Source organism: Spodoptera frugiperda, chromosome 15 (assembly GCF_023101765.2).
Source record: "Spodoptera frugiperda isolate SF20-4 chromosome 15, AGI-APGP_CSIRO_Sfru_2.0, whole genome shotgun sequence".
Lineage (NCBI taxonomy): Eukaryota > Metazoa > Arthropoda > Insecta > Lepidoptera > Noctuidae > Spodoptera > Spodoptera frugiperda.
Genome location: NC_064226.1, coordinates 1,984,464 through 2,011,835, shown reverse-complemented (window position 1 = coordinate 2,011,835; position 27,372 = coordinate 1,984,464). Strand labels below are relative to the sequence as shown.

At 36.8% G+C, this 27,372-nt stretch overlaps 3 protein-coding genes and 9 non-coding genes across 14 annotated transcripts in view; 1 reads left to right on the top strand and 11 right to left on the bottom strand.

The window, feature by feature from the left end:
- Window positions 1-13,849, bottom strand: part of LOC118276800 (glycine, alanine and asparagine-rich protein-like) — a 30,316-nt gene extending 16,467 nt beyond the window's left edge. The window contains exons 1-4 of one of the 3 annotated variants that reach the window (XM_050698549.1): window positions 11,848-12,155; window positions 11,251-11,388; window positions 10,414-10,464; window positions 1,585-1,793 (exon numbers count right to left, since the gene is read on the bottom strand). In XM_050698549.1, the coding sequence (XP_050554506.1) occupies window positions 1,687-1,793; window positions 10,414-10,464; window positions 11,251-11,388; window positions 11,848-11,968 (417 nt within the window). In that variant the 5' untranslated portion in view covers window positions 11,969-12,155 and the 3' untranslated portion in view covers window positions 1,585-1,686. Of the gene's footprint in view, window positions 1-1,584; window positions 1,794-10,056; window positions 10,465-11,250; window positions 11,389-11,847; window positions 13,098-13,681 lie in introns of those variants that run through there. The other 2 variants (XR_007705985.1, XM_050698548.1) reach the window with 2 other exon arrangements.
- Window positions 942-1,014, bottom strand: Trnaf-gaa (transfer RNA phenylalanine (anticodon GAA)). Its single transcript has one exon. It is a non-coding gene; the product is annotated as a tRNA-Phe (tRNA).
- Trnaf-gaa (transfer RNA phenylalanine (anticodon GAA)) lies at window positions 8,956-9,028 on the bottom strand. Its single transcript has one exon. It is a non-coding gene; the product is annotated as a tRNA-Phe (tRNA).
- Trnaf-gaa (transfer RNA phenylalanine (anticodon GAA)) lies at window positions 9,114-9,186 on the bottom strand. Its single transcript has one exon. It is a non-coding gene; the product is annotated as a tRNA-Phe (tRNA).
- Trnaf-gaa (transfer RNA phenylalanine (anticodon GAA)) lies at window positions 9,274-9,346 on the bottom strand. The gene has a single exon. It is a non-coding gene; the product is annotated as a tRNA-Phe (tRNA).
- An 845-nt stretch (window positions 13,850-14,694) lies between the features above and the next one.
- LOC118276130 (neuropeptide-like protein 29) lies at window positions 14,695-15,820 on the bottom strand. The gene is made up of 2 exons (XM_050698550.1): window positions 15,654-15,820; window positions 14,695-15,045 (listed from the first exon to the last, which is right to left on the bottom strand). Exons 1-2 carry the CDS (start codon window positions 15,718-15,720, stop codon window positions 14,756-14,758), a joined length of 357 nt encoding a protein of 118 aa, XP_050554507.1. The 5' UTR covers window positions 15,721-15,820; the 3' UTR covers window positions 14,695-14,755.
- A 3,447-nt stretch (window positions 15,821-19,267) lies between these two features.
- The window catches only part of LOC118275806 (cholesterol transporter ABCA5-like), a 29,214-nt gene continuing 21,109 nt past the window's right edge, over window positions 19,268-27,372 (top strand). The window contains exons 1-5 of the mRNA XM_050698554.1: window positions 19,268-19,445; window positions 19,843-20,075; window positions 20,516-20,622; window positions 21,274-21,438; window positions 25,151-25,306. Of these exons, the coding sequence (XP_050554511.1) occupies window positions 19,339-19,445; window positions 19,843-20,075; window positions 20,516-20,622; window positions 21,274-21,438; window positions 25,151-25,306 (768 nt within the window). The 5' untranslated portion in view covers window positions 19,268-19,338. The remainder of the gene's footprint in view (window positions 19,446-19,842; window positions 20,076-20,515; window positions 20,623-21,273; window positions 21,439-25,150; window positions 25,307-27,372) is intronic.
- Trnaf-gaa (transfer RNA phenylalanine (anticodon GAA)) lies at window positions 20,649-20,721 on the bottom strand. Its single transcript has one exon. It is a non-coding gene; the product is annotated as a tRNA-Phe (tRNA).
- Trnaf-gaa (transfer RNA phenylalanine (anticodon GAA)) lies at window positions 20,807-20,879 on the bottom strand. The gene has a single exon. It is a non-coding gene; the product is annotated as a tRNA-Phe (tRNA).
- On the bottom strand, window positions 22,763-22,835 carry Trnaf-gaa (transfer RNA phenylalanine (anticodon GAA)). Its single transcript has one exon. It is a non-coding gene; the product is annotated as a tRNA-Phe (tRNA).
- Window positions 22,924-22,996, bottom strand: Trnaf-gaa (transfer RNA phenylalanine (anticodon GAA)). Its single transcript has one exon. It is a non-coding gene; the product is annotated as a tRNA-Phe (tRNA).
- Window positions 23,086-23,158, bottom strand: Trnaf-gaa (transfer RNA phenylalanine (anticodon GAA)). The gene has a single exon. It is a non-coding gene; the product is annotated as a tRNA-Phe (tRNA).

The following is a 27,372-nucleotide window of genomic DNA, read 5'->3' as shown; positions in this document are numbered from 1 at the left end:
CTCAATTTGGCTATAGGAGAGGATTTGGCAGACCCTATGGAGGTTTTGGAGGGCGACGACGTTTCCCTGGAGCTTCCATAAGTTACTCCAGAAGTGGATCTATCAGCTTTGGTGGTGGCGGATCAGCAGCTTCATCTAGCGCCGGTTCCATAGGATTTGGGAAATAAGCCGAACTGTGGATGATACTTTTGTTTCTTTTTTTTTTTGTTTTCTATCTAGTTTAATTGTGTGTCAACGAATTTTCGTTAATATGTTTTATACCTATAGTTTTAGGCCTAATTTTATTTAAAGAAATATTATTCAGATTTTAGTGAAAATATATTTTATGAGTATATTTCGAGTGTATTATTATTTCCTTTAAATAGCTTGTATATCGAGATATTGGTCTTCGAGATATATAGAGAACCTAGACAGTATAACCATGATACATGAATAAACATCTTTACTATGCATATCAGAAAAAGGTTCTGTATATTTATTCGAAAGGGACAAAGCTAACAAACCAATATTATATACCTACTGATATTTTTCTTTCAAATCCGTACCAACCAACGCTTAACATGTACGCCACGTATATAACATTCATCGCTCTGAATGGTCAGCTCCAATGAATCAACCAATCAAAGTTTAAAGTACAGTAACCTTTCGATCTCACTAAACGTAAAACAAACTCTAGACCCTCTGGGTACGATCATATGTGGCTATGATAATCGCCACAAATTCCAAAGAATTGAATAAATATTTTGTGTCGGATAGTTCATAAAACAAGGAAGACTACATTATTACAATAATTAATCGAACCAGGGACCTTTAGATCTTTAGTCTAACGCTCTCCCAACTGAGCTATTTCGGCTTGTTAGTCTATAGTAAAGTTGCAGTGTATGTGTAAATATAAAATCAATTAAATAGTATTTACCACAAAATATATACCGTAAAAAAATTGCCGAAACCCGGGATCGAACCAGGGACCTTTAGATCTTCAGTCTAACGCTCTCCCAACTGAGCTATTTCGGCGGTATGCGGTATTCTAAAACTGACGTTCTTGCCTAGACTTTCTTGTAGAAAATGGTATGGAGCTGTTTATTTATTACGTACGGTACAACAATTTAGGGGGAACGTAAACGAATAAGTTTTAACTAACCATTATTTTGGTATTTCAACCCTTATTTTATCTGACCGTGAACGGTGGGGTGAGTATCAGATATTGGCTAATGAAATCAATTAAAGAGTGCAGTATCAAGAATTAAACAAAAGTTTAATTGTAAAATGTTTGCAATTATAACCATAGGCGGCATACCTAACCTTAAAACACTTAAAGTTCAGAGTTCCCGATCCTGCCACATTATTATATAATCATATTGTAACACAAATGGTGAAAACTAGGTGTATATTGCATAGCAGTATTACGACACGTGCAATTCTGCCTACCTTATATTTAAACTATGTCGTAAAAATATATGCATAGCAAGTTGTTAGAACTAATTACAACTACCATTGAATTTGTCACGCATGTATGTAGATACCACATCTCTTGATGCTGAAGTCAACATTTAATGTATGTATATCAATGAATTAAGACATGACTCTTGTTTAACATATATATTTTTGATACGATATTATTCAACAAATAAGTAACATTATATTACTACTATATTATACAATTATATTATACAGGTGCTACGCCTTTCACTGCTGGGTGTGCCATTCAAGTCCTACGCCCCCAATAGTGATGTTGGTAAAGTTGCCACCATTTCCACCGTTGTTACTCCCATAGCCGTTTTCTCCATTACCAATATTAAAAATGTTATTTTGAGTGCAGACGTCTATGGGCACAGCGCCACTATTGCCCCCTCCACCTGAAATGGAAGGTGATACATCATTACCTGCAGAACAGCAATCCTCTGTCTAATCTGAAGTGGTATGTGTGGCAGAGCCATGCTTCGGCACGAATGGGCCGGCTCGATTGAAGTGATACCACGGCCTCACAAAAAACCGACGTGAAACAACGCTTGCGTTGTGTGAGTGAGGTTATCGGAGGCCCAATTACTCCTCTAGTAACGTCTCTGGTGTTTTAAGTATCCATGGACGGCGGCGATTGCTTATCATCAGGTGATTCGGTTGCTCGTTTACCGGCTTAGCATGAACATTCGTCCAAAACTACCGAATATATTTGACTGAAATTTGGTAAAAGGTGTTAAGTGAAGTCTCAGTTAGGAACTAGTTATATTATAAATTCTGTTTGCTTAACTGGTTTTGGTTTTTTTGGGCTGGATAGATTCTCTATAACGATAATCGCTATAAAACATTACGTGCCATGGCTGACAGGAGTCGGGCAGCGGGAGTGGGAGCGTAGGAACTGCTAGTTCAACCATAGACAGACAGAGGTGTATATTAAATGTAATATCCACTATTTGTCAGTTAAGTTATGAGTCCCATATCTATATATTAATACGTGATGCAAAAACTTTAGACACCTTTTTACAAAAATTGCGCGGACGTAGGAGCATAAAATTTGGTACACTTATAGTTTATGTGTGGAAGTGCAGAACGCTAATATTTTTCAAAAATAATGCTTATAAAGTACATTAAATCAATAAATAAAACATTACACACACTACCATGCATAGGATCTGATCGTATTTGACAAAACGTCAAAATCGACAGACATTGCGATGATATTCTCACGTCTCATATGAATAGAGTTTTCCTGTTCATGATGCGCCGGAATATATTAATTTGAATTTTACAAAACTAATAGCAATTCGTTAAATAAAAATTATCCTTGAACGTATGTTAAGTGGCATTGTAAATTAAATCGTATATGGTCGAATTTCGACCACTAGGCGACCACTAGTAATAGTGAATAAGCCTACTGTATGACTGAAACGGGTAAATGAAACACATGAAGTGAACGATTATATTGATTTAATTAAAATTGAAACACTTGAGAACTAACTACTATCAGAAGTTTCTGTTAATCTATCATTGGATGTAGATGAACATGCTGTTCATTATCTATTTATTGTCTACTTATTATACACTATATTAAATAAATACAATAATCCATACTTATTCATCGTTACTCTAACTCGACTTTACATTAGAACCACAATACAAAAAACAAACTTGAATTCGAGAAATAAAAGCCTTTTAGGGAAGAGAGAGTAAAGTTCCCTAAGAAAAGGAGGATCCTCCGACCAGGCGAGGTGATCAGCCTGGCGGGCTTCCTGCCCAACTGTTATTCGTTGGGATTTTCTATCCGTGTTATTTCGCATGTAAACTTCATATGTGCGATGCAGGATATTTGTGACGTCATCCGTTGATTTGCTCGTCGATAGTCCATGTGCGAGTTCTGTCATCTGTCACTTGTCACTTGTCAGAGTGTCGCCACAGCTTCACTTAAACCAAAAATGTATGCAGGTTACTATAATAATTGTATTTTAAATGAATTAGAAAGGGTTACTGAATATTTAGATTATTTTCCTATCCTCACTTTTACGGTAATTACCAATGACTGCTGTTACCAATAATGCAGTCAATTTCCCAATACTCTTTAACTGTCAAGGGCAAGATTAACTTTCTCATTTCGCTATAATGGCTGTGTTAGTAGACCTGTATGCCTGTAACCGCATACCCAGGATCATGACTCTGTGCAGTCACTGAGAACTATCAAAAATCGAAAAAAGGTAGTTTAGATATTGCTATTATTTAAACTGAACGCAGTACCTCCTCCTTTTTTGAAGTCGGTAAATATTGATATTGTATTTACTGACCGATGTCAAAAGAAACGAAACAAAAGTTTACTAGTCACATGTATTAAATAGTTCTCGTCTACGGGCACCTACGCTTCTTTTGTTGACGTTTGTGAGTACTGTTTACTTCCTACCTCCAATATTAAGGTTATCGAATTTGCCACCATTTCCAGCATTGCCAGTTCCGTTGGATTTTCCTCCATTGCCAATATTGTTTTGTTGTGCAACATTATTGTTACTAGCAGAGCCTGTGGGCGTCGGTACAGTCGTGGCAGCGCTGCTTTTTTCTGTGGGTGCCGGCACAGTCGTGGCAGCAGTACTTGATACTGTGGGCGCCGGTACAGTCGTGGCAGCAGTGCTTGATACGGTAGGCGCCGGTACAGTCGTGGCAGCAGTGCTTGATACGGTAGGCGGCGGAACAGTCGTGGCAGCAGTGCTCGATACAGTAGGCGGCGGAACAGTCGTGGCAGCAACAGGTGATACGGTGGGTGCAGGTCGAGCTGGAACTGAAATGGAAGACAAATGAGCACTACATCATCATCATCATCAACAGAACATTTTTGTTTCAATTTTCTAAACAAATTATACCCCATATGTTGCCCAAGTAAATTAGCTAATTTCATTCTAGTCCTTTCGTTAGTTCCGACGACTAGCCTGAGCAAATAGACAAATGTACAAACAGATTTTTATATATTTCAAAACTGACTGTATTACTGTTACACTATGTTTATGATTTTTTACAATAATATTGTTTACTGTTTTATTATTAGTATATAGATATATCTATAGATACAGATGCCATGAAAGACCTTAGTGATTGTATAAATAGAAAATATTTACCTCCACAATAATTACAGGGACGCGGAATATTATGATGTTCATTATGAACATGATTATGTGGATATGGGTGCTGATGTGGATATGGTTGATGGTGTGGATATGGTTGTTGATATAGATATGGTTGTTGATATGGTTGTTGATATGATTGTTGATGAAGTATTGGAAATGGTTGTTGAAGTATTGGAAATGGTTGTTGATGATGAGAACGTAGACGTTGATGTAATTTACGAAACAAAGTCGGTGCTGCGAAAGTTGATACGATCAACGAACACACTAATAACAGTAGAGCAACAGAGCGTGCCATCTTGTGAGAGGACAATGCAATACTAATGTTCACACAAAATTCATATCCTTTTATATATGTTATAACACATAAACGTAAAAAAATATAAAAAACAATCTTAAGAAATAAGGAGGAAAAGTATTTGACACAACTGGGTTTTACATTCTGCAATATTGGAGACAAAAATAAAAATCAATCAATAAATCCGAACGGGTGAAGTTCAATCTACTTCTTAGGGTTCCGTAGCCAAATGGCAAAAAACCGTTATGAACCCCCGAATGTCACAACCATTTATATCCGAAACTGTTGGGTCTCCATAGTTGAAACTTTGTAGGATGATGTATTTTGGTAACCACTATTCAAATTTTGAAAAAAATAATGAATTTTATAATTGAAGGGGGGCACTCTATACATGGAACTGACGCAAAACCCTATCCGTGATGAGGATAGGACTTTAAAACAGACATTAAAGTTCCTAAAAGCATTTTTCGTCAAAATCTATTGTTTGAAAGATAGACGCTGCCAAAGTGAAAAAATACGGGGACACTAATATTTCCCTCTAACTTTTCAAAACTTAGGGAAAAATCTAGAAAAACATAAATGTAGATTTCAATGGAAACTTTCTATCATCATTATTAGTTTTTAAGAAATAATAAAGTTTCATAAACTGCAAGTATACTTATACTTTATGGTTCATACAAACACTATGTATAACCATGTTATTTTATAACTTTTATATTATGTACTTGCTGCTACGGAACCCTACATGGGCGAGTCCGACTCGCACTTGGCCGGTTTTTATATGAGGCATTCTACATAAAACAGACAACCTAAACAGTCAAAAATCTCGAACACGGCACAAGAAAGAAGTAGGAATATTTACTAATATTATGAAGAGGAAAGATTAGTTTTGTTTGTTTGAATTGAATTACATATCTTTTTTAAAACGTTGCCCCACACTAGGATGTTTTCCTGTATAGAAGATGCACCTAGCACATCCTTTTGACAATCAGCGGCGTTTTAGCATGATTACGACTCTATATATATATGTATCTCCATAGTCAAACCCAGATTCAAGTAAAACTAGTTTGTCCTTGTTTCATCCGAAATTTAGGAGCTAGGATAAATTAGGCTAATTTCTGCAGGCAGAGTTGCTTTTATTACATACAGTACGTTGATGTAAGTGTATTCAGTGAAATGACAGTTTTGTGCTGTGCATTTCATTAGTACTGCATTGTCCGCTCGCATGATGATACGCTCTATCGCTCTACTTTAGCAGGACCATGTAAACAAAAGGAAAAAGATGAATATTTATTATTTTATAATCGATAAGTTATATCTGAAGCGGATTAACTAGCCTTTGTAATCAAGTGGTTCTTAATGCAACCATTAAGTAACTCTGTGTATGGTATTATAATCGTCACGCAGTTAGGCCTTTTATTTTCCAAAGGGTATTTAGACACCCTACAAAGTATAATTGACACACTGTATTAAACTTATTTAATTGCATTATCCACTAACAGGTTTGGGTTTCGAGGAAGTCGCTACCCATCCGATGATTTAAAGAAAGATTTTATTACGGGTTTCCTTAAGAGATTCCGTTGTATTTTTTGTACCATAATTTAATATGAGTTCGTAGACAAGGTTAATTATGTGCTTAGTTTTGAAAAAATCTTTCCGCATGTTTTGACTAAACCATTAAGTTACGGTACCATTTCCACGAAATGGTAACTTTAGCAACATCACTATTGGGGGCGTAGTACTTGAATGGAACACCCAGCAATAATAGGTGTAAGTACATAATTGTAGTAAACTACAGCTTTATATATATCATTAGTATGATGATCAGTTGGAGTACAACCTAAAGTGTAGCTATTAGGTACTTGAGATCTTTACTGTGTGTCATAAACGTACATTCAATCGCCCATCCATATATTTCGAGCCTACGTAACAGGTAAGTCATATTTCTGCTGGTTATTATTGGACCCACAAAACACCGTTACACTGTAGGTTATTCCAGAATCCAGCTACTGTTCTCGATTTTGCATAGTCTTACGTATAAAATAAAATGTATTGACTTAGTTAATATCTAATAACAGAATGAACTTGTTTTAAAGTAATGTAAACAATATGTTAGGCGGAACACAAATACAAATAAAAACTTTAGTCTATTTACTTAAAAAACGTCATCCAATAATATGCTGTAAGACGACGGAACAGAGTGAAAAATTAATTGTCATCTGCAAGGGAACCGAATTAATATTGCGTAATGAAGATAAAGTTTTTTAAAGAAGAATAACATACTTGTAGGAATTTCTTACGTGTAAGCCTGCCAAAATAACAAGGTACGTGCTAAAGTTATGACTAGTGTTTGACTTGAGTGGTTCAATGATTGCATCCAATAGACATATATATTTGGTCCATCACGGAATTATGCCAGTACCTGATTATCTTTGTATTGAGTCATATGTGATCGTAGTGAACTCGAAATTACTAACGATTAATTAATTATTTTTACAATGGCTCGTTTATTACTGTGTGCGATTGCCCTATTAGTGTTCGTCTGTATTGACGCAGGTTTGTTTATTTTTATTTTAATGAACTGATTACATGCTACTTTTCTTTAATATTGTGTGTTTACCTATAAAAAAATCTGTATAAATGAATAAAGTTTTAATGAAACCGAAAAAAGCTCAGTAATACTTTGCAAGACCCAGGAATCGAAAGCCCAGCAATTATAACACACATGATGAAAAGTGGGTGTACATTGTATAGTAGTATTACGAGCCATAATGCACACCTCTGCCTATCCCTTCGGGGATAAAAGGCTTGACGATATGGTGGAAAGTTTCAAAATAGTGCTTTCATATATAAATATACAAACCAGTTCATGCTAACTGGACAAACTAGTCCAAGGCAATGGTCCTTTTTCTGCACCCCCAGCAGATTTGATGCCTGATCCGGAGCTGCGGACTACTTAATGGGATTACCAGGGCTCCGGCTCAAAAAGCAGGAGTAGGGATGGCTTTTAGGTAGTAAAAGTCTGACATTCCCTCTCGCCTCGCCCAGGGCGACGAAGAGGTCTTTGGATGATTTTCCCCCTTAAAAAAATTTGTACTATTTATTTCGATTCAGATTCAAAACATATTTAACTTGACCAGCTTGTAATGGCTTTCGATCGTATAACTCATATTTACAGCCCTTGTCATACAATTAGTTTTTTTTTACAATAAATCTCATCAATATGGTATCTACGTTGCACACTACAATTAACCACAACTATTAAATTATGACTACAAAAACACTTACTTTCATTTTCATTTCAGATGCTGCACCAAATCCGGCACCAAACCCTGCACCAGTGCCAGCGCCTTCTCCTCAATTTGGCTATAGGAGAGGCTTTGGCAGACCCTATGGAGGTTTTGGAGGGCGACGACGTTTCCCTGGAGCATCCATAAGTTACTCCAGAAGCGGATCTATCAGCTTTGGTGGTGGCGGATCAGCAGCTTCATCTAGCGCCGGTTCCATAGGATTTGGGAAATAAGCCAAACTATGGATGAGACATTTGTTTTTTTTTTTGGTTTTCTTTCTAGTTTAATTGTGTGTCAACGAATTTTCGTTAATATATTTTATACCTATAGTTTTAGGCCTAATTTTATTTAAAGAAATATTATTCAGATTTTTGTGAAAATATATTTAATAATTAATACGTATCTTTTAAGTGTATTATTATTTCCTTCAAATATTTACTATGCGTATCAGAAAAAGATTCTGTACATTCATTCTAAAGGGACAAACCTAACAAACCAATACTATATACCTACTGGTATTTTCTTTCACTAAATCCGTACCAACAAACTTAAGAAGATCGCCACGTTTAAGACGTTCATCACTCTCAATGGTCAATTCCAATGAATCGACTAATCGGAGTTTAAAGTACAGTAACATTTCGATCTCGCTAAACGTAAAACAAACTCAGACTAGACCCTCTAGGAACGATGGTAACAGGAATGTACTATTAGATAAAGCTACTAGTACCACAAATGCAACAAAAGTTTATATGTTAGGGACCAAAAAGTTTGCCGAAACCCGGGATCGAACCAGGGACCTTTAGATCTTCAGTCTAACGCTCTCCCAACTGAGCTATTTCGGCTTGTTATTGTATTGTAAAGTTGCAGTGTATATGCGAATGTAAAATAAATTAAAATAGTATTTACCACAAAATACAGTAAAAAATTTGCCGAAACCCGGGATCGAACCAGGGACCTTTAGATCTTCAGTCTAACGCTCTCCCAACTGAGCTATTTCGGCTTGTTAATCTATGGTGAAGTTGCAGTGTATGTGTAAATATAAAACCAATTAAATAGTATTTACAACAAAATATACAGTAAAAAAACTTGCCGAAACCCGGGATCGAACCAGGGACCTTTAGATCTTCAGTCTAACGCTCTCCCAACTGAGCTATTTCGGCGGTATGCGGTATTCTAAAACTGACGTTCTTGCCTAGACTTTCTTGTAGAAAATGGTATGGAGCTGTTTATTTATTACGTACGGTACAACAATTTAGGGGGAACGTAAACGAATAAGTTTTAACTAACCATTATTTTGGTATTTCAACCCTTATTTTATCTGACCGTGAACGGTGGGGTCATTATCAGATATTTGGCTAATGAAATCAATAAAAGACTATAGTATACCGTTCACAATTACCCCATAGGGTGTCGGGTAAATAGGAACGGCAATGTTTTTTATTTTTGCTAATATTTCTAATAAAAAGTTGATTATTTAAAAATATTTTTTCCGTTATAAGTAGACAGATAAATAATGTTTAAGTTTTAATAAAAGTTGATTACGTTTTTAAGAAAAAATACTGTTTTTTTTGCCTTTTAAGTTAAGTGTTCCCAATTCCCCCACCTTCCCCTAATCATTATTTGCACTACATAATTTAACCATTATTACTTTATACTGCGATAGACTGCCTCGTTAGTCGAGTGGTCGCAAGTGCGACTGCCGAACAAGGGGTCTCGGGTTTGATTACCGGGTCGGGCAAAATACAACCGGGTTTTTTTTCGGAGGCTGGAATTGTGCCCAGTATGGCAATAGACTCACCTCCATATTATATGGGACTTGTAACACAAATGGTGAAAACTGCGGCATTACGACACGTGCAATTCTGCCTACCTTATATTTAAACTATGTCGTAAAAATATATACATAGCAAGTTGTTAGAACTAATTACAAGTACCATTGAATTTGTCACGCATGTAGATACCACTTCTCTTGATGCTGAAGTCAACATACAATGTATATCAATGAATTAAGACATGACTCTTGTTTAACATATATATTTTTGATACGATATTACTCAACAAATAAAAAACATTATATTACTACTATATTATACAGTAATATTATACAGGTGCTACGCCTATCACTGCTGGGTGTGCCATTCAACTCCTACGCCCCCAATAGTGATGTTGGTAAAGTTGCCACCATTTCCACCGTTGTTACTTCCATAGCCGTCTACTCCATTACCAAGATTAAAAACGTAGGTTGGAATGCCCGCGACTGACGTATTACTCCCTGTACCTGAAATGAAAGGTGATTCTTTACTACGTGCAGATGCTGCAGTACGGCGATCCTCTGTCCAATCTAACGTCATATTGCATATTAGAACATTGAGGTTCAGTGATATCTAGCACGATACGTAGTTATCGCCAAACTCCAAAAGCAGTCGCGCAATTTACTACAGAAATAATAAGTTTGTTGTAAAATAGTACAAGTTTGATACAGTTATTCTTCCTTACTCATATGTAAGGTTACAACACAAACGTCAACAATAGAATTTCGTGGTGGCTCGAAGGTTTAAGACGTCCGCTTCTCATGCCAGAGGTTCATAACCTACCAACGGCAATTACCAATGTGACTTTTTCCGAGTTTTATGTACTTTCATTTAGACACCACTGACAAATGGTGAAAGAAAACATCGTGAGGAAACTAGGGCTTATAATTTCTAATTATAAGTATGAAATCGCCAACCCGCATTGAGCAAGCGTGGTGATTAATGCTAAAACCTTCTCCATGTGAGAAGAGGCCTTTGGTCGCCAGTGGCCACTGGCGACTGTGTGAGGTTTATGTTTTTTTTTTGCAATAAAACGTTGTCCCACATTAGGATTTTCTCCTGTGTCGTGGGTGCGTTTACAAACATACAAGTTCACATGCACATGACACCCAGACCCGAAACAACAATTTGTGGATCACACAAAGAGTTGCTCCGTGCGGGAATTGAACCCGCTACCCGTTGCACGGCAACCAGTTGCCCAGCCACCGCACCAACCGTGCAGTCATGTGATGTGTGTAGCGTTCATTACCTACCTCCAATATGAAGGTTATTGAAGTTACCACCATTTCCAGCATTACCAGTTCCGTAGGAGACTCCTCCAATGCCAATATTATATTCGTGCACATTGTCATTGACAGCTGTGCTTGACACGGTGGATGTAGCTACTGGAACTGAAATGGAAGGCGAAGAAAGATCATCTGGAACAGCGGTCCAATTAAGACAGGAGTCCAATTAGAAGTATATAATATTATAACCAACAGAACATCGAGGCCTAGTGAGGTTTAGAATGAACATCCGCCATTGAAACAATCAAATTTTCGAATCTACTTTATTCAGGTGTACCGATAGTACCCTGGTACTTTATGTTTGGTAATTCTTGATATTTGGGTATATACATATGTATATATATATATATATATGTATAACTGCCACATAGGTCACCGTTGACCTACGTTAGTGGAGGATTCGCCTACAACAGTTTTCTGATAGCAGTTAATGTATTAAGTGAGAATTGTGGCATCGCCTGATTAGTGCTTTAATCACAGTGTACTGTATGTTAATACCAAAAACGTGAGTTTATTAATAATGGTACAAATAACTTAGCGGTTGTGAAATTACAAAATATTTACCTGTCACTCTCTGCTGAGGACCATATATGAATGACGAGAAGTTGTAGAAACTCCATGGCACTGCCACTATTGATACGATCGATAAACACACGACTAACAGTAGAGCAACCGAGCGTGCCATCTTGTGGGAGGACAATGCAATACTAATGAAAACAACAATTTATTTTAGTTAAATGCAACTGGGTTTTACATTTTCAAAACACAAACAGGTACAGTTCAATATACTTTATGTGACGTCATCGTCTTACGTTTAACCGTTTAAAATAATCCCAGATCCGTAAACAAAGTGTATTAGGAGTTGTAGGTACCTATGTAGATAATATGTGTCACAGACAGAGTGAGTAATAGGCTATTATCTGGGGGCAGTGCCCCCGCCAAGACGAGTGCAACGCAAACACTGCCCATCCCATCACACACCATCCTTTTCTGGAACGATTTTGCCCCATTTAAACCCCTATTTGACAACCACAGGATAAGACCAGAACTTGGAAATTCATTCGGCATCCAGTATGCTATAATGGCATACTTAAAATCCAAACTTTCAAGTAGTAGGTAATTTAGTTACGAAGTTAAGGAAAAACAAAGTTTCGTATTTATGAATCACTCACTCATGATCATTGAAATAGAACTATGTAGTACTGAGTTCCCATAAACTCAGAGTTGAAATGTATGCTGTAAATCATTACATTCGGTTAATCCTGCATAGAAGCCACACATCGTAAGTGTAGCTAGTCCAAATACATAAGAATTAATTGCAACATACACTTTTTACGATAAAACTTTTGCATGATTGAAACAGGTAAATAAAACACAAAATAAATATGTGAACGATTTCATTGATTTAATTAAAATTGAAATACATACCGTACATACTTGAGGGCTAAATATCATCAGCAGTTCCAATGAATCTATCATTTGATTTAGTTATTTTATAAACAAACAATAATGTCTAACTTGCACATTATCATTTAGTTACTTATACGTATACATTTAATATAGGTATTAGACTGACAAGTTATTAATTGATACAGTTATAAGAAACGGTAGTTTAGACTTCTGGTTTGTAGTTTACTTTCCACTTATTGTAAGGTTTGTGAAATTGCCACCATTCCCAGCATTACCATATCCCTTGCTGTTTCCTCCATTGCCAATATTGTTTGTTTGTCGAGCGATCCGCCTTAGCCGAGTAACATCAGCCACGACAGCAGGGCTTGGTTCTTTGAGCCCACTTTGAGCACTACCACCTGCACCTGAAATGAAAGGTCACTATTCTAGTACAGCGGTCCTCTATCCAATTTAATATCAGAATCCATGATGTTTGTGGATGACAACTAGACTTGCATTCTCGGAATTTACTGGCCAGAAAACATCTCTGTATTGATCAGTTTTTAATGGGACCTATTCAAATGCCGCAAGTGGGGATGGATTGACCACACGCTCCTAAGGGGAACCGGCCTTGGACCGATAAGAAAACCTTTGAATTCTCACCTAACCTGCAATCGCAGTTTTGTAGGTATAAGGTATAATGATAGGTATTCATTAGTATGATTTGGAGCCAGTTGAAGCATTGACTTTTAGACTGATTAACCGACACACACAAAATAATCCACTGTGCTTACTGTTATTACGCATGAAAAAATAACACATCAAAACGCAAGAGAGAAAAAAGACTCATATAATTACGCAATTTTGTACCGATGCGGTGTGAATAAAATAATTATTATCTATGGGCAGACATTCTCTAGGCCTTTGTACGGCCAAGTAATTATTCGATTACTGAAGTCTTCTAATTCACATATCGATTATAATTATGCAATACAAAATAAGTAAGTACCTTCTTCCTTTGGTTGGAATGGTCCTGCCAAAGTGGATACGATCAACGCAAACCCCAGCAGTAGAACAACAGAACGCACCATCTTGGCAGTGGACGATGCAATACTGATGTTGTGAAAAATCAAAAATCTTTTATATAGCTGAATATGCCTTTAACCCAAAACGTGTTTTAACAAATAAGAAATCAGGAGGAAAATGTGTTTTATTTGCATCTGGGGTGAACATTCTGCAACAAACGGATCGAGTTTATTGCTCTTTATCAGATATTCCTGGAGAACCGGACAGCTAAATTTAAAATATCGATCCACATTGCTTTTTTTCGCGACTTCGTCCGCGTAGAATAACGACTTCTGACCGAAATAAGGATTTTTTTTTAAAAATAAAGATATTTTTCTAAAATTAAAAGTAGCCTTAATAACTCCTAAGTTTATCATCTATCTACCAATAAAAGGCCTGTCAAAATCGACCCAGTCATTTCTGAGATTAGCTGGAACCAACAAACAGACAGTCAGACAAAAATTAAAAAAAAATCATTTTATGTGTATGTATCGTATGTATGTTCATATGCATGTGACAAAACAAATCGGCCCTGCCCAATAATATATTATTATAAGTAAAAAGGTGTAGATAAGTTATAATTCCTCAGATAGTGGCACATCAAAATTTGAGGGATAGGAATTTAAGGATTGTTGGGGAATCGGGGATTGGGGGAATGGGGGACCCAACTCCCCCTTCCCAATCTTTCCAAACCCTCCGGTAACCTCACTCATACAACGAAACACAACGCAAGCGTTGTTTCACGCCGGTTTTCGGTGAGGTCGTGGTATCACTCTGGTCGAGCCAGCCCTTTCGTGCCGAAGCATGGCTCTTCCACACATAAAACTACTATCTAATGTCTGAAACACAGAAACCAAATGCGGGGCACAAGTTTATACACAAAAAGAAAACAAACAAATATTTCAAACAATAAATTTATTTTAAGGGTATTTAAAAGAAATTAACATTCCATAACAGTCCAGCCAGTAAATTAACTCATTTATTTCGTTCAACATTAACACGTTTACAATAAAACCAACTATTTACCAAAACCGCCAGCACTACTGCTGGACTGGGCGACGCCCCCAGCTCCAAGACTGACACTCTCACTTTTTGAAAAACTTAAACCAGGATTTCCATAGCCGTATTGATCGTAGCCTGGACCCCCGTAGCCACCGTGGCCGTAGCCTCCGTAACCATGGTGACCGTAGCCTGGTCCTCCAACACCGTAGCCTGGTCCACCACCGTAGCCTCCTGGGTAGCCAGAAAGCCCTCCAAGGACCGCCCCACCAATGGCTCCCCCAATACCGAGCACTCCAAAGTGTGGAGCTAAAATATAGAAAAAAAAACAATAGTTTTAATTTTAATGTTTTATTACCGTGCCGTGCACAGAGACATTTAATGATTATTTAAAACTATAATACATTTAATGATTATTTAAACGATACGAAACAATTGCTAAGGACTGGGTTAAGTAATCATTAAATGACTCTGAGTACGACGGTTATTATATTAAGATTTTAGTGTTGATAAAATTTCATGTACCTAAGTGCTACTGTGTCAATGCTAAAATGTAACGTGTAGGTAAATAATAAGTTTTAACTACGTTTTTTATTCGGGTTTAAACATAGCAAACATTTGTTGATACATCCGAGCATAATTATGTTTATGCAACAGACAACTTTTTTAATAAAGTCAACCATACATTTGCATAACAAATGTAAAATAATGATGTAAAGATTGAAATATTTTGATCAATACTTTGAAATATCAAATAATTATATTTAAAACCTATTAAATACACTTTTAAAGCAGGAGTAAGAACAGGGTGGTTTTTAGTCAGTAAGAGTTTGACACTCTGTCTCGTCTCACCCAAAGCAGGAAAAGTCATGAGATAATTCTCTCACCGCCAAAAAAAAGACATAACAAAAATTTACCTGAATCACAACATCTCAAGCTGACTAAAACTAGAACGGCAAGCACACAAACAATAAGACGCGCCATTTTGATTTTAACTATGTAGTGATACTGACAAAAAACAAGACACGAATAGGACAATTTATATCAAACGTACATATAAACCACAAACGCAAACGTAAGTGAGAAATTTAACACTGCACATATAACAATGTTAATAAATCCTTACTAAATGGGAATCGATTTTTAGCTATGTAATATATTGATTGAACATCTAATACTTTGGCTTTCCCTATATTATTTGGTCGTATTATACCATTTCAAGGCGTTTTCTGGGCTTGGGGTTTTCCAAGAACTTAAAGTCTTAAATGCTGCAATAAACCTTTGATATCTTGTTTAGACTACCTCGCTGGCCGAGTGGTTGAAAGTGCAACTGCCGGGCAAGGGGTCGGCCGAAGTACTACTGGGCTTTTTTCGGATTTTCGAAAATTTCTCAGTAGCACGGAATTTTGAAATGTGCCCGTTATATGACAATAGTGTAGTACTATTACATGGGACTTACAACATAAATTGTGAAATATGGGTGTACATTGTACAGTGGCATTACGTGTCATAATGTAACGGTTACTGTAGCAGGAGTTACAGTTTTTTTAAGAGTCTGAAGCTGGAGCTACAGTTACATGTACGTTGCTGCTACAGTTGCGGCTGTGCCGCTACTGCTACAGTTGCGGCTGCCGCTACTGCTACAGTTACAAGTAGATATGCTGCTGTAGTTGCATATGTATTCATAGTATATACGTACATACTTTGTAAGTTAAATCTTGTAAGACCAGACAATTTAATAAAATATCGATTCATTTTAGTTGAACTAAATAATTAACACCTCTTCGAATAGACATCGTCTCTAGAAGTTTGCCTTTGTGGTTACCTACTACAAGTTCATGGCTGATCAATTCCTGATAGGATTACCCAACTACGTTGTAATGTAATTAACGTAGACATGTGCATTGCATTGTATGTTATAACTCCTATGTAAACACTATGTAACAAAATAAGTCATGTTTGTTATGTTTTAGTCGATTTGGTCGTGTATGCTAATACGAATATACATAAAAATAATGGGAACCACCAAACACAAAACGGTAAATTTCAAAATAGGTACTGCAAACAGACAGGAAAAAATATGTCTTTATTATATTTAGAATTATAGGTATATCTAAAATTAACTTAATCGCTTATTTGTCCAAAACGAGTGTAAGTATAATCGTAGGTATAAAAAGCAAGAGAACAAAATGTATGTTAATAAAAAAAATGTAAAAAGACCATGTTAAACTAATTACTATTACATTAATAATTATAGGGAGAGAGGGATTGTTTATAAATTAGATAGAATAAAAGTTAACCTGTCAGTTAAATTTGAACTTTCAATCGTATGATATATTTTATAACGTCAATGCAAAAGAGTGGTAAGTAATCGGTCCGCTTGCTGCCAGCGCGCTTACAGCATTTTTGTATTGTTTCCAAAGCAAACAACGACGTACCGGAGCCGAGCCGGAGCCGTGCCGTTTATGACCATAAACCTCGAATATTGAAATGATAATCAACATCAATCAAACTCTATTTGCAAGAGAGTCGAAAGAAGAAGTATGATAGTATTCTAGACGAACGAAGAGCTTTTGAAAATAAGAATAGGTTTAAGAAAACAAAATTAAAAGAATAAAACAACAAAAATACTTAACAAAAAAACAAAATTTATTATTTATCTTAAAACCTATAACTATAAACTATTTGCCTATACTGGAAGCTTGGGATCCAGCGCCTGATCTTCCACCACCAGCGCTGGATGAGGCGCTGGACTGAGCATTACCGCCGGCACTGATGCTAATGGTCTTGGAAATACTGATAGACCCTCCATTTCCAACTCCTGGTGGGTAATAACCACCCCTATTTTCATAGGGGTTAAAGTGATGTCTTCGTTCAAAGCGTCCATATGGTCCGCACCCTGGTCCAAAGCATCCTGGTGGTGGTGGGGGCCCAAATGGTGGGTGTGGTCTTCCAAACTGAGGTGACCGAACTGGACGTGAAGCTGAAAATAGATGTGTTAATATTAATTTACATTTTAAACTTCCTATCTTCTTATAATCTGATACTTTTAGTATAAGATTATGGAATCACAGATCAACAACTTTTATTGACAATCAGTTCCCCAATCATCAAATTCCTAACCTGAAAAAGACCGGCTACGGACTTGTAGGTCCTCTGGTGTTGCGGGTATCAATGGGTGATACATTGCATACCATCAGATGCCCCGAGTACCTACTCGTTTACAGGCTTAGTTATCCCCTAAAATATTTTCCCTGGTTTGGATTTTCTTCTGTGTTGTAGCGGCGCTTACAAACATACTAATTCACATACACATCAGACAGATGACACAACGTGACTATCAAACCTACAGCATGTTATACAGCAGCCGGTTGCCTAGCCACTGCGCCACTACACAATCAAATAAATATCTATTCTATCTGAATTTCTATTTCTTACCTGCATCAGCTCTTTCCAAGTAAATGGAGAGTACGACCACTAAAACACAGAGTACACTGAAACGTGCCATATTGTGCCCAAGTTGCTACACTACTGAATCAAACTAATCTACACACCACTATTTATTTCTACACTAAACACCTCCATTTTTGTACATATGTGAGAAAAACGAAACATTGATTTAACTTATTAGACACATTTTCTTCCTTTACACACTGCTAACTTGATTTTCAACCTTATACTGCTTAGTTTATAAGTTAAATTCGTATTTTATACAGCGTATATCAATGTAGGTGTTCTGTCAAGCAAGTTTAAACTCTATTATTAGAGGTATAGAGTTTTAATTGAACTGAATCTGTGTGATAGGCATAGGTCAGTGTTCTGTCTATTTATAGGTTTTCGGAGTTTCCGGGGAGAACCCTAATACTCGTATGATTTTACATTAATGGTGTTAATTAAGGAATTTCTTAGAATAAATTATGCCTATTCAATATTAACTTGTGTAGCGAATTTGCAAGTAAACATCTACACTAAGATGATTTGTATAGAGGTATAAAAGTAGTCAATGGCGATATCGATAGTATAGAAGTACGTCAAAATCAATGGCGGTTTTCAAATGTGGGAAAGCCATGCTTCGGCACGAATGGGCCGGTTCGACCGGAGTAATACCACGGCCTCACCGAAAACCGACGTGAAACAACGCTTGCGTTGTGTTTCGTTGTGTGAGTGAGGTTACCGGAGGCCCAATTTCCCCCTTCCCAATCTTCCCAATCCCCGATTCTCCAACAACCCTTAAATTCCTAACCCCCAAAAGACCGGCAACGCACTTGTAACGCCTCTGGTGTTTCAAGTGTCCATGGGCGGCGGCGATTGCTAACCATCAGGTGATACGTCTGCTCGTTTACGTGTTCCATAACAAAAAAAAACTGTATTTTTTATCCTAATTCGCCATTCTCTGTAAGCTTAGCTATAGGCATAGATTTTATGGAAATATGTATCAAACCTCTATTATACACCTTAAAACGTTACAAAGAGGCGCCATAACATCAACCATAAACAATATAAAACCTTTCAAGTTGTCAGTAGAAGTCAAAATGGCATCTAACATCTAACCTATGAATTACAGTTTCTGAACTAGGAATTCTGAGAAATTCTTCAACATAAATGCATTTACCAGAGAAAAAGAAAGTTAAAGATAAGAAAAAACCGCCGAGAAATCGATTTCAAAGACATACTAGCATTCTTATATGGAAATGTTACTTGCAAAGACAGTTGGTATCTTCGTATAGCATTAAACTTCACACCTAGTTGACCACAGTGGCGCAACTAGTCGCCCTACAAAATATTTAGTCTCTATACAGAGTTATTCTTTTTTTTTATAATACACAACGGTAATCGAGCAGACGTATCGCCTGATGGTAAGCAATCGCCGCCGCCCAAGGACACTTGAAACACCAGAGGCGTTACAAGTGCGTCGCCGGCCTTTTGGGGTTAGGAAATTGTTGGGTTGTTGAGGAATCCGGGTTTGCGAAGATTGGGATTGAGTAGTTGGGCCTCTGGTAACCTCACTCACACAACGAAACACAACGCAAGCGTTGCGGTTACACAACCAACAAGATAATTTCTTTGCACTATTTGATGTAATATGTGCTTTGAATATTTTTTCAGACGAAGAGCAGGTCTACTTTTAGTGGAAGCTTTGTTCAGCGTAACTCTATTTTTAATAGCAATTTGGATAGCAATACCAGTATTCTTGACCCCTCTGCAAGATGAACCGGAACCGCCACTGGCTTCGGGAGATATCCTAGCTTCATTGCATACTAAAAATATTTTAGGCTATGCACCCAATAATCAACCTTATATCTCTATTATGAATAGAGCTGGTATTCTATTGGGATCGGGTAAGTGGGACATTTTTATTAGGGGCTATATTTTACATCTGGTGGTTGACACAGGAGAAAATCTTAGTGTCCCCACATAAGATTTAACATTAAAAAAATACTTTCCAAGTAAAGACTAGGTAATAGGGTCTGTTCATACCTGACGTAAAATACGCCGAGCGTATCATCGGTTGTGTGTGAATGGTCAACTGTTTTTCTATACATTTGTCTGTTCTGGCGTAAAGCGACGCATGTTCCGACAGTTATGAACCAACCCTTAAATGGTAAATATTTTTCAATTCCTTTCTCTGGTTTTGCACTTAATTTAATTAGATGTCCAAACTCTTTAGTATTTGTAAGGACGAAAAATCCAAACAAATTTAAATAATAAAACATCCTATTATCTCAATTGTTTACATGGTCATTATTGGCCCTATAGTCTACACCATTATTTATTCCAGAAATTCTGAGTGCACCGACCGAAGATGGCCTTAACGAAATGTTATACAACAAGTCCAGTGGCGCTCCACTCCGACGCCCTGTCATATGGGTCATCTGGAAACCAAAGGTTTGTATGTAACGGACCAAAAAGTATGCCGAAACCCGGGATTGAACCAGGGACCTTTAGATCTTCAGTCTAACGCTCTCCCAACTGAGCTATTTCGGCTTGTTAGTCTATGGTGAAGTTGCAGTGAATGTCCGAATATAAAATAAATTAAATAGTACAAATTACAAATATACAGTAAAAAAATTGCCGAAACCCGGGATCGAACCAGGGACCTTTAGATCTTCAGTCTAACGCTCTCCCAACTGAGCTATTTCGGCGGTACATATACATCTAAAATTGACGTTCTTGTCTAGAGTTTCGTATAGAAAAAAAACATAACATACTATGATCTTAACATCACCCTCTGGTTAAATAAACGATTAAGCATTTTATATAATTTTACGTTTAAAAACTGATTTAATTGTAATGAACTTCATACTAAAAATACTGAGAATAATGAGACACAACAATCAAAGTCACCACTCACCGGTAAAATCTCAATCATTTACATTTTGTTGGACTCGGAAACTTATACTAGAGACCGCTTGCTCGGTGTATCGCACTGCCTCGTCGGTTATAATACACGTTACGTAAATACATAAACTAAGTCATAGTCATAAGTCATGTTCGACTCGAAACTGAAACTAGAGACCGCTTGCTCGGTGTCACAAGATCTGGACGCTGAGCATCCGCAGTACGGAACGAGCTCGCTTCGTCACCAGTGCGGAGAACAGAGAGACCTCCAACCCTCACTTGCGAGCTGGTTTCCTGGCCGTCCAGCTGGCCATCAGTCAGGCCATCATCGAGCACTCCAGCCAAGAAGTTCCTCATTTCGAAGTAAGGGCCAGAATATATTTTTAGTCAATAAATAAAATCTATCTATATCTATACTAATATTATAAAGCTGAAGAGTTAGTTTGTTTGTTTGTTTGAACGCGCTAATCTCCGGAACTACTGGTCTGATTTGAATAATTCTTGTTGTGTTGGGTAGTGCATTTATCGAGGAAGGCTATAAGCTATAAAACATCACGCTACGACCAATAGGAGCCGAACAGAGCGGGCGAAACCGCGCGGAAGTAGCTAGTTGCTTATAATTTGATAGACTAGTTTTTAGCCGTCGCGGTCGCATAGATAAAATGCGACGTTTTCGCTATACTTTGGCCAATATTGATGTGAATTGTTGGTAAACAAACCACAAGAGTGAGACTACATCTAGTTTAACCAAATGGCATTATTGTACTTCTATCCTTTTACCATCCCTCAGAGCTATCACTAAAATTAAACAAATGTAGACTAATTTTCAATTAAAACACGGTTCAAGCCACCATACATTTTTCTTAAATTTTCTGACCCAAAGTTCCATCACGTTTGAACGCATGAATCATTATCACGATACGTACGATAAATAATTGATTGTGCTTTTGAGCAATTAATCAATCGATTTGAATCTACAGAATAATAAGAAGGCAATACAAGGCGACTTCTAAAAAAATTAAATACCACGACACGCGACTGTTAAAAAGCCGTGATTATATTTTAAAACAATTCTATGACTCTTTGAACGAACAGGGCGTTGCGCAACTGACCATTATGCCTAAAATCGATTCAACCTAATCACCATACATTCCTTAGCTCTAATTCTTGTAATGAAATACAATTCTGACGACAATAGTGCGCACCATCACGTTTGCGATATCTACACGTGATCAGCACAGGTGTTAGATCGACCGATAGTCTGGCCGAATATTCAGAATACACTACATCCATTGAATTTTAATATAAAGCCTAATTATGCATCCCTATGACTTTGACTTGCAACGTATGTCTGTTAAACGTTTATAAATATTTAACGTGGCGCTTAAGACGGTTTTGCTCAATTTATTAGAAAAAAAAAATCGATTGGTAGCTGTTGTACATTTAGGAGATAATTGAAGCGTATTTGATATGCTACAAAGCAAAAATGTTCTAAATTAAATTAGGGAATCATAATTATCATATCGCTGAAGGAAATACGATTGCCCGTGCTCGTTGGCTTGTGTTCATACAACTTCGTTCAACGTGTTTCTTTCTTTATTATATTTTTTATCTACCTGATGTCGTCACAATTTAGAAAATATTGAAGGAATCGGCGAGTTTAAAAAATATTTTGCAATTTTGGTATTGCCGAAACCCGGGATCGAACCAGGGACCTTTAGATCTTCAGTCTAACACTCTCCCAACTGAGCTATTTCGGCTTGTTAGTTTATTTCAATAATGCCTGACATGGCGATAAAAACTAAAAAATATATTATATCAGTATAAATAAAGTTCACACAAAAAACTTGCCGAAACCCGGGATTGAACCAGGGACCTTTAGATCTTCAGTCTAACGCTCTCCCAACTGAGCTATTTCGGCTGTGTCACTCTATTCCAATTATGCCACACGTGGCGATAAAAACTAAAAAATATATTATATCAGTATAAATAAAGTTCACACAAAAAATTTGCCGAAACCCGGGATCGAACCAGGGACCTTTAGATCTTCAGTCTAACGCTCTCCCAACTGAGCTATTTCGGCTGTGAAAGTTTTAGCTAAATAGAAGAACTTAAATGAAAATGCAATTGTTAAGGTCTTTTTCAGAAGCATTTTGTTTCTTTTAAGTGTAGTTTATTTTGTCCTTTTAACTTGTCAAGTGTGCATTGTGCAACGAATATCTCTTCGTGTTTAAGTAGATAATTTCTAAAGTTATTCTTTTGCAATCAGATAAAATTTAGATATAGTAAAATATAATGATAATAGTCTAGTTTCCTATTAGTCAACTACAATACTTTTATCGAAACGAAAGAAACGATATTTTCTACTAATTTTGCATAAAATGTTGCATTATGACGTCATCAGATTTTTACGTCAAATAGCAGACTTTTTTTCTAGAAAATTTTGAAAATAACTAGATCATCAAATCTATGAATGAAAGTATGATTATTTTTGAACATTTTAATGCATTAAAATAATTGGTTTTTGACTGAGGAAACTACCCAATTATTATAATCGATGTAGGTAGATAATTTTGAATGTTAACTGTTTAATTAATATCTGCTTTAGGTACTTAAAAATAAAGTTGTTGACAAATTGTTATCTCTTCATTCTGTTTGTGAATGGAATACTGATGCAATAATGCAATCAGTAGTGAACTAATGAGAAATACACTTACACATTTAAGAATCTAAAAATCATCAACATCAACAGCCTACGAGAGCTGAACAAAGCCTCTTCTCACATGCAGAAGGTTTGAGCATTAATGAGCACCACACGTGCTCAATGCGGGTTGGCAATTTCAAACTTCTATGAAATTATAAGCCCAGGTTTTCTTACAATGTTTTCCATCACCGTTTGTCAGTGGTGTCTTATAATCTTAGAAAGTACATATAACTCGGAAATAAATCACATTGGTAGTTGCCATTTAGTAGGTTTCGAACCTGCATGCATGAGAAGTGGGCGTCTTAAATCTCCAGGCCACCACAACTTTTAATCTAATTAAAAATCTTATAGGTGTAGATAATATTATGTAGGTATAAAATATTATGTATGTATAAAATAGGCATCTATTTTACCCAGGAGATAGTAATTAAGATAGTAATATGCAAATTAAATTGATATGAATAAAATGAAAAAAGTTACTTGAAGCTTAAGGCCTCAGCCTCGAATTTTGCGGGCAGCGGGGCGGCAGCGGCGGCGGCGCGGGAGCGGGGCGGGCATCGCGGACCCGTTCTCGAAACTAGCGGGCAGATCGCGCGGCACTACAGCGGTGTAGTGTTGTGTTCGTGGTTGTGTTGTCGAGATATTTGTTTTTATTAGCGAACGAAATGTGTGAAAAACGGCGACAACATCTTTTTGATTTAATTTTATTCCTAACGCTCGATTTACTGTGGGCAAAAGAAGAAGTGGATACCTACTATAGGGTAAGAAAAATAAATGGCGAGTTTTATCGAAATTATGAAGAACTAAGACAAAATCCCGACAAATTCTACGACTACACCAAAATGAGTGTAGAAACTTTTGACTATATTCCTTAAAATATCAAGAGTGATTTAGAGTCTAGAATTAATTTTTCTTCTATTTTTATGGTTCACATCTTTGCTGTTCCATATGGGTGTCCTCTCAAAGATTGCCGAAATCATTTGCTCTTGCAATGTAGGTGCACAACACTATACTACAATGCAGACGCGCAACGCGGGCGGTCACCGCTTGACTGGAGTGCACCGCTCGTTGCCCGCTCCCGCGCCGCTCCGCCGCCGCTGTGTTCGAAAACCGGTCCATTTGATTATACGCATAAGATCCTGCCGCTCCCGCGCCGCCGCCGCCGCCGCCCCGCTGCCCGCAAAATTCGAGGCCGAGGCCTAATTATCCCCAGTTCCTAAATTCCCTCTCACAAAAAAATTTCGAAAAGGCTGGCAACGCTTTTGTTACTCAAGTCTTGTAAGAATCCATGGATGTCAATGACTACTTACTATAAAGTGATCCGTCTACTCATTTGTCGTTGGTTAGTTAATACTATCTCTCTCATTCCAGGTGACTCTAGTCTCAATGCCAGTATCCCCACTGATGGAGGAGGGAGCAGTGAGGCAGGCACTGTCAGGCATACTGCTGTGCTTCACTCTGGCCCTCATACCTCCGGTCTTGGAGACTGAAGCACTTGTTGTCACCGAAACTGTCAACTCGTTTAAGGTATAGTCGACATTAACGTGCACGATATAAAACTTGTTATTCTCTGAAGAAGGATATCAGAAATATTCTTTGGCTAGAAGCCTATTGGGATTTTATGGATGTGTTCGTAACTGCAAATACCAAGCTAAAAGTGTCTCAGGTGCGATTATTGTTTCGACAAAGTGTTGTAATATTTTTTTTGGTTTGTTTTTTAATGGAAACGTTGCCCCACTTTATTTATTTCTCCTGTGTCGTAGGTGCGTTATAAAATATAATTTAACATGCACATAATACCCCGACCCGAAACAACAATTTGTGGATCACAAAAATTGTTGATCCATGCAGGAATCGAACTGCTACGCGTGGCACAGCAACAAGTTGCCCAGTCACCGCGCCAACCGTGTTATTAGATTCATTAATTTTCGAAAATTCTCAGTATCAGCACAGCGTCAGAATCACAGAACATATACTACTAGACAGGTCAGAATTGCACCCAATGTTTGGACACATTCAGAACCGTAAATATTATTATAATTATAATTCTCCATGCATCATAAAACACATAAGAAAAAAACAATAAACACAAGTAGTTAATAAGCTAATATTCTGACTAGGTACGTTATTTGACATCTTATTTAATCAATCATTATAAAATCTACAGTTGGCTTAAGCTCACAGACGTAATAGGATGTTAAATACGATAAGACACGAGTTCTTTAAAAATATTAGTTTAGATGAAAAAAGTTATTTCGAATTCAGATAGACATACGGTTAGTAAAAGAAAACTGAAGATGTTTTGCCTAATACCTGGTTCCTATTACGTATTCTATGTATGGTTTAAACTACTGGTGTGACTATTTCTATTTTGGAGATTATATTGCGACGAAACAATGTAACCAAGAATTGTATTGAGAACCTGATTGAAAAAGAGTTACCTATGAAGATTTTTGATCGTTCTTCTTCTTAGGACTGACCGACAGATGGATTCTTTTTAATATTATAATATTTGCTTTGATGTTTAAAAGTGCCTTCCCGGTCTATTTGAAATTAATAATTTTGACTATGACTTTGACATTGGACTTCGAAACGTAAACGTAAGAAAATAAAAAATACGTGTCTAATGTTTTAAAATAATCTACAAGACGGACTTTAAAATAAAAATTAGTCATATACCCTATTACGGCGCATTCCAATAAACTACCGATCGGTAAATTTGCTTACGAGGCGTAGAATTTTGACACATTTTGTATGGAGCTTATGTCAGCAATGCGCCGTTAACGAACCCAATCAGAAGGTTAAACGCAGTAACGTTTCGATAGCATTGACGTAAAAATAAGACTCGAACTAGGCACTCAGAAGTCAAATGGTTTTCCGATTACGTTAATAATATGTCAATATTGATGATTTGCTTGCTAATGACCTTACCGATACCGCGTAAAACTGACGTTGAAGGTGACATAGAAATTATGTTTGCTTATAAAACAAATATATTTTGTTTTATTAATGCGTAAAGTCCTATTTCTATGTTAAGTCTTATCGCCGCACTCAGAGTCATTTAATAGTAACTTAACCTAGCAGTTGTTTTGGGAACAAAATCGTTTCTAAGGAATAGTTTGAGTAAACATTAAACTACTCTGAGTGCGGCAGTTAGTGTCATTGTGACATTATTAGTCTGAATCATTCTTAATTTGTTCAAGCAATAGTTTCCTTGAATTGAATGAAATAACGGCGGAAAAAAAAATTTAGAACAAATAGTTTGTTTTTTAATATTATTATGTAAATGAACGTTATAATTTATACAAAGATATAGATTCGGCTCTTGTCTGTAGTGAAACATTAGTGAACAAACATGTGAATGTAATTGTACCTCTTTCTTGTAAAAGACTGCATGCAAACTCTTTTGTTACACACTACAATTAACTACAACTATTTTGATAATTTATTTATTTATCTTACTTGTTTAGTACATTTTTAAATATTTAATTAGAAAAAAAAAACATTTAAAAATATAAAAAGCAATAGCCCACCACTAACGGGAGAAATCCAAGCGGTCAGGGCTTAAGAAAGAGGAATTTCCGGACAATAAG

Excerpts from the sequence above, each read along its gene's own strand:
- LOC118276130 (XM_050698550.1), bottom strand. The coding sequence starts at position 15,720 with ATGGCGCGTCTTATTGTTTGTGTGCTTGCCGTTCTAGTTTTAGTCAGC. Across the intron at positions 15,046-15,653 it reads CTTGAGATGTTGTGATTCAG|CTCCACACTTTGGAGTGCTC; the intron begins GTAAATTTTTGT and ends TCTATATTTTAG.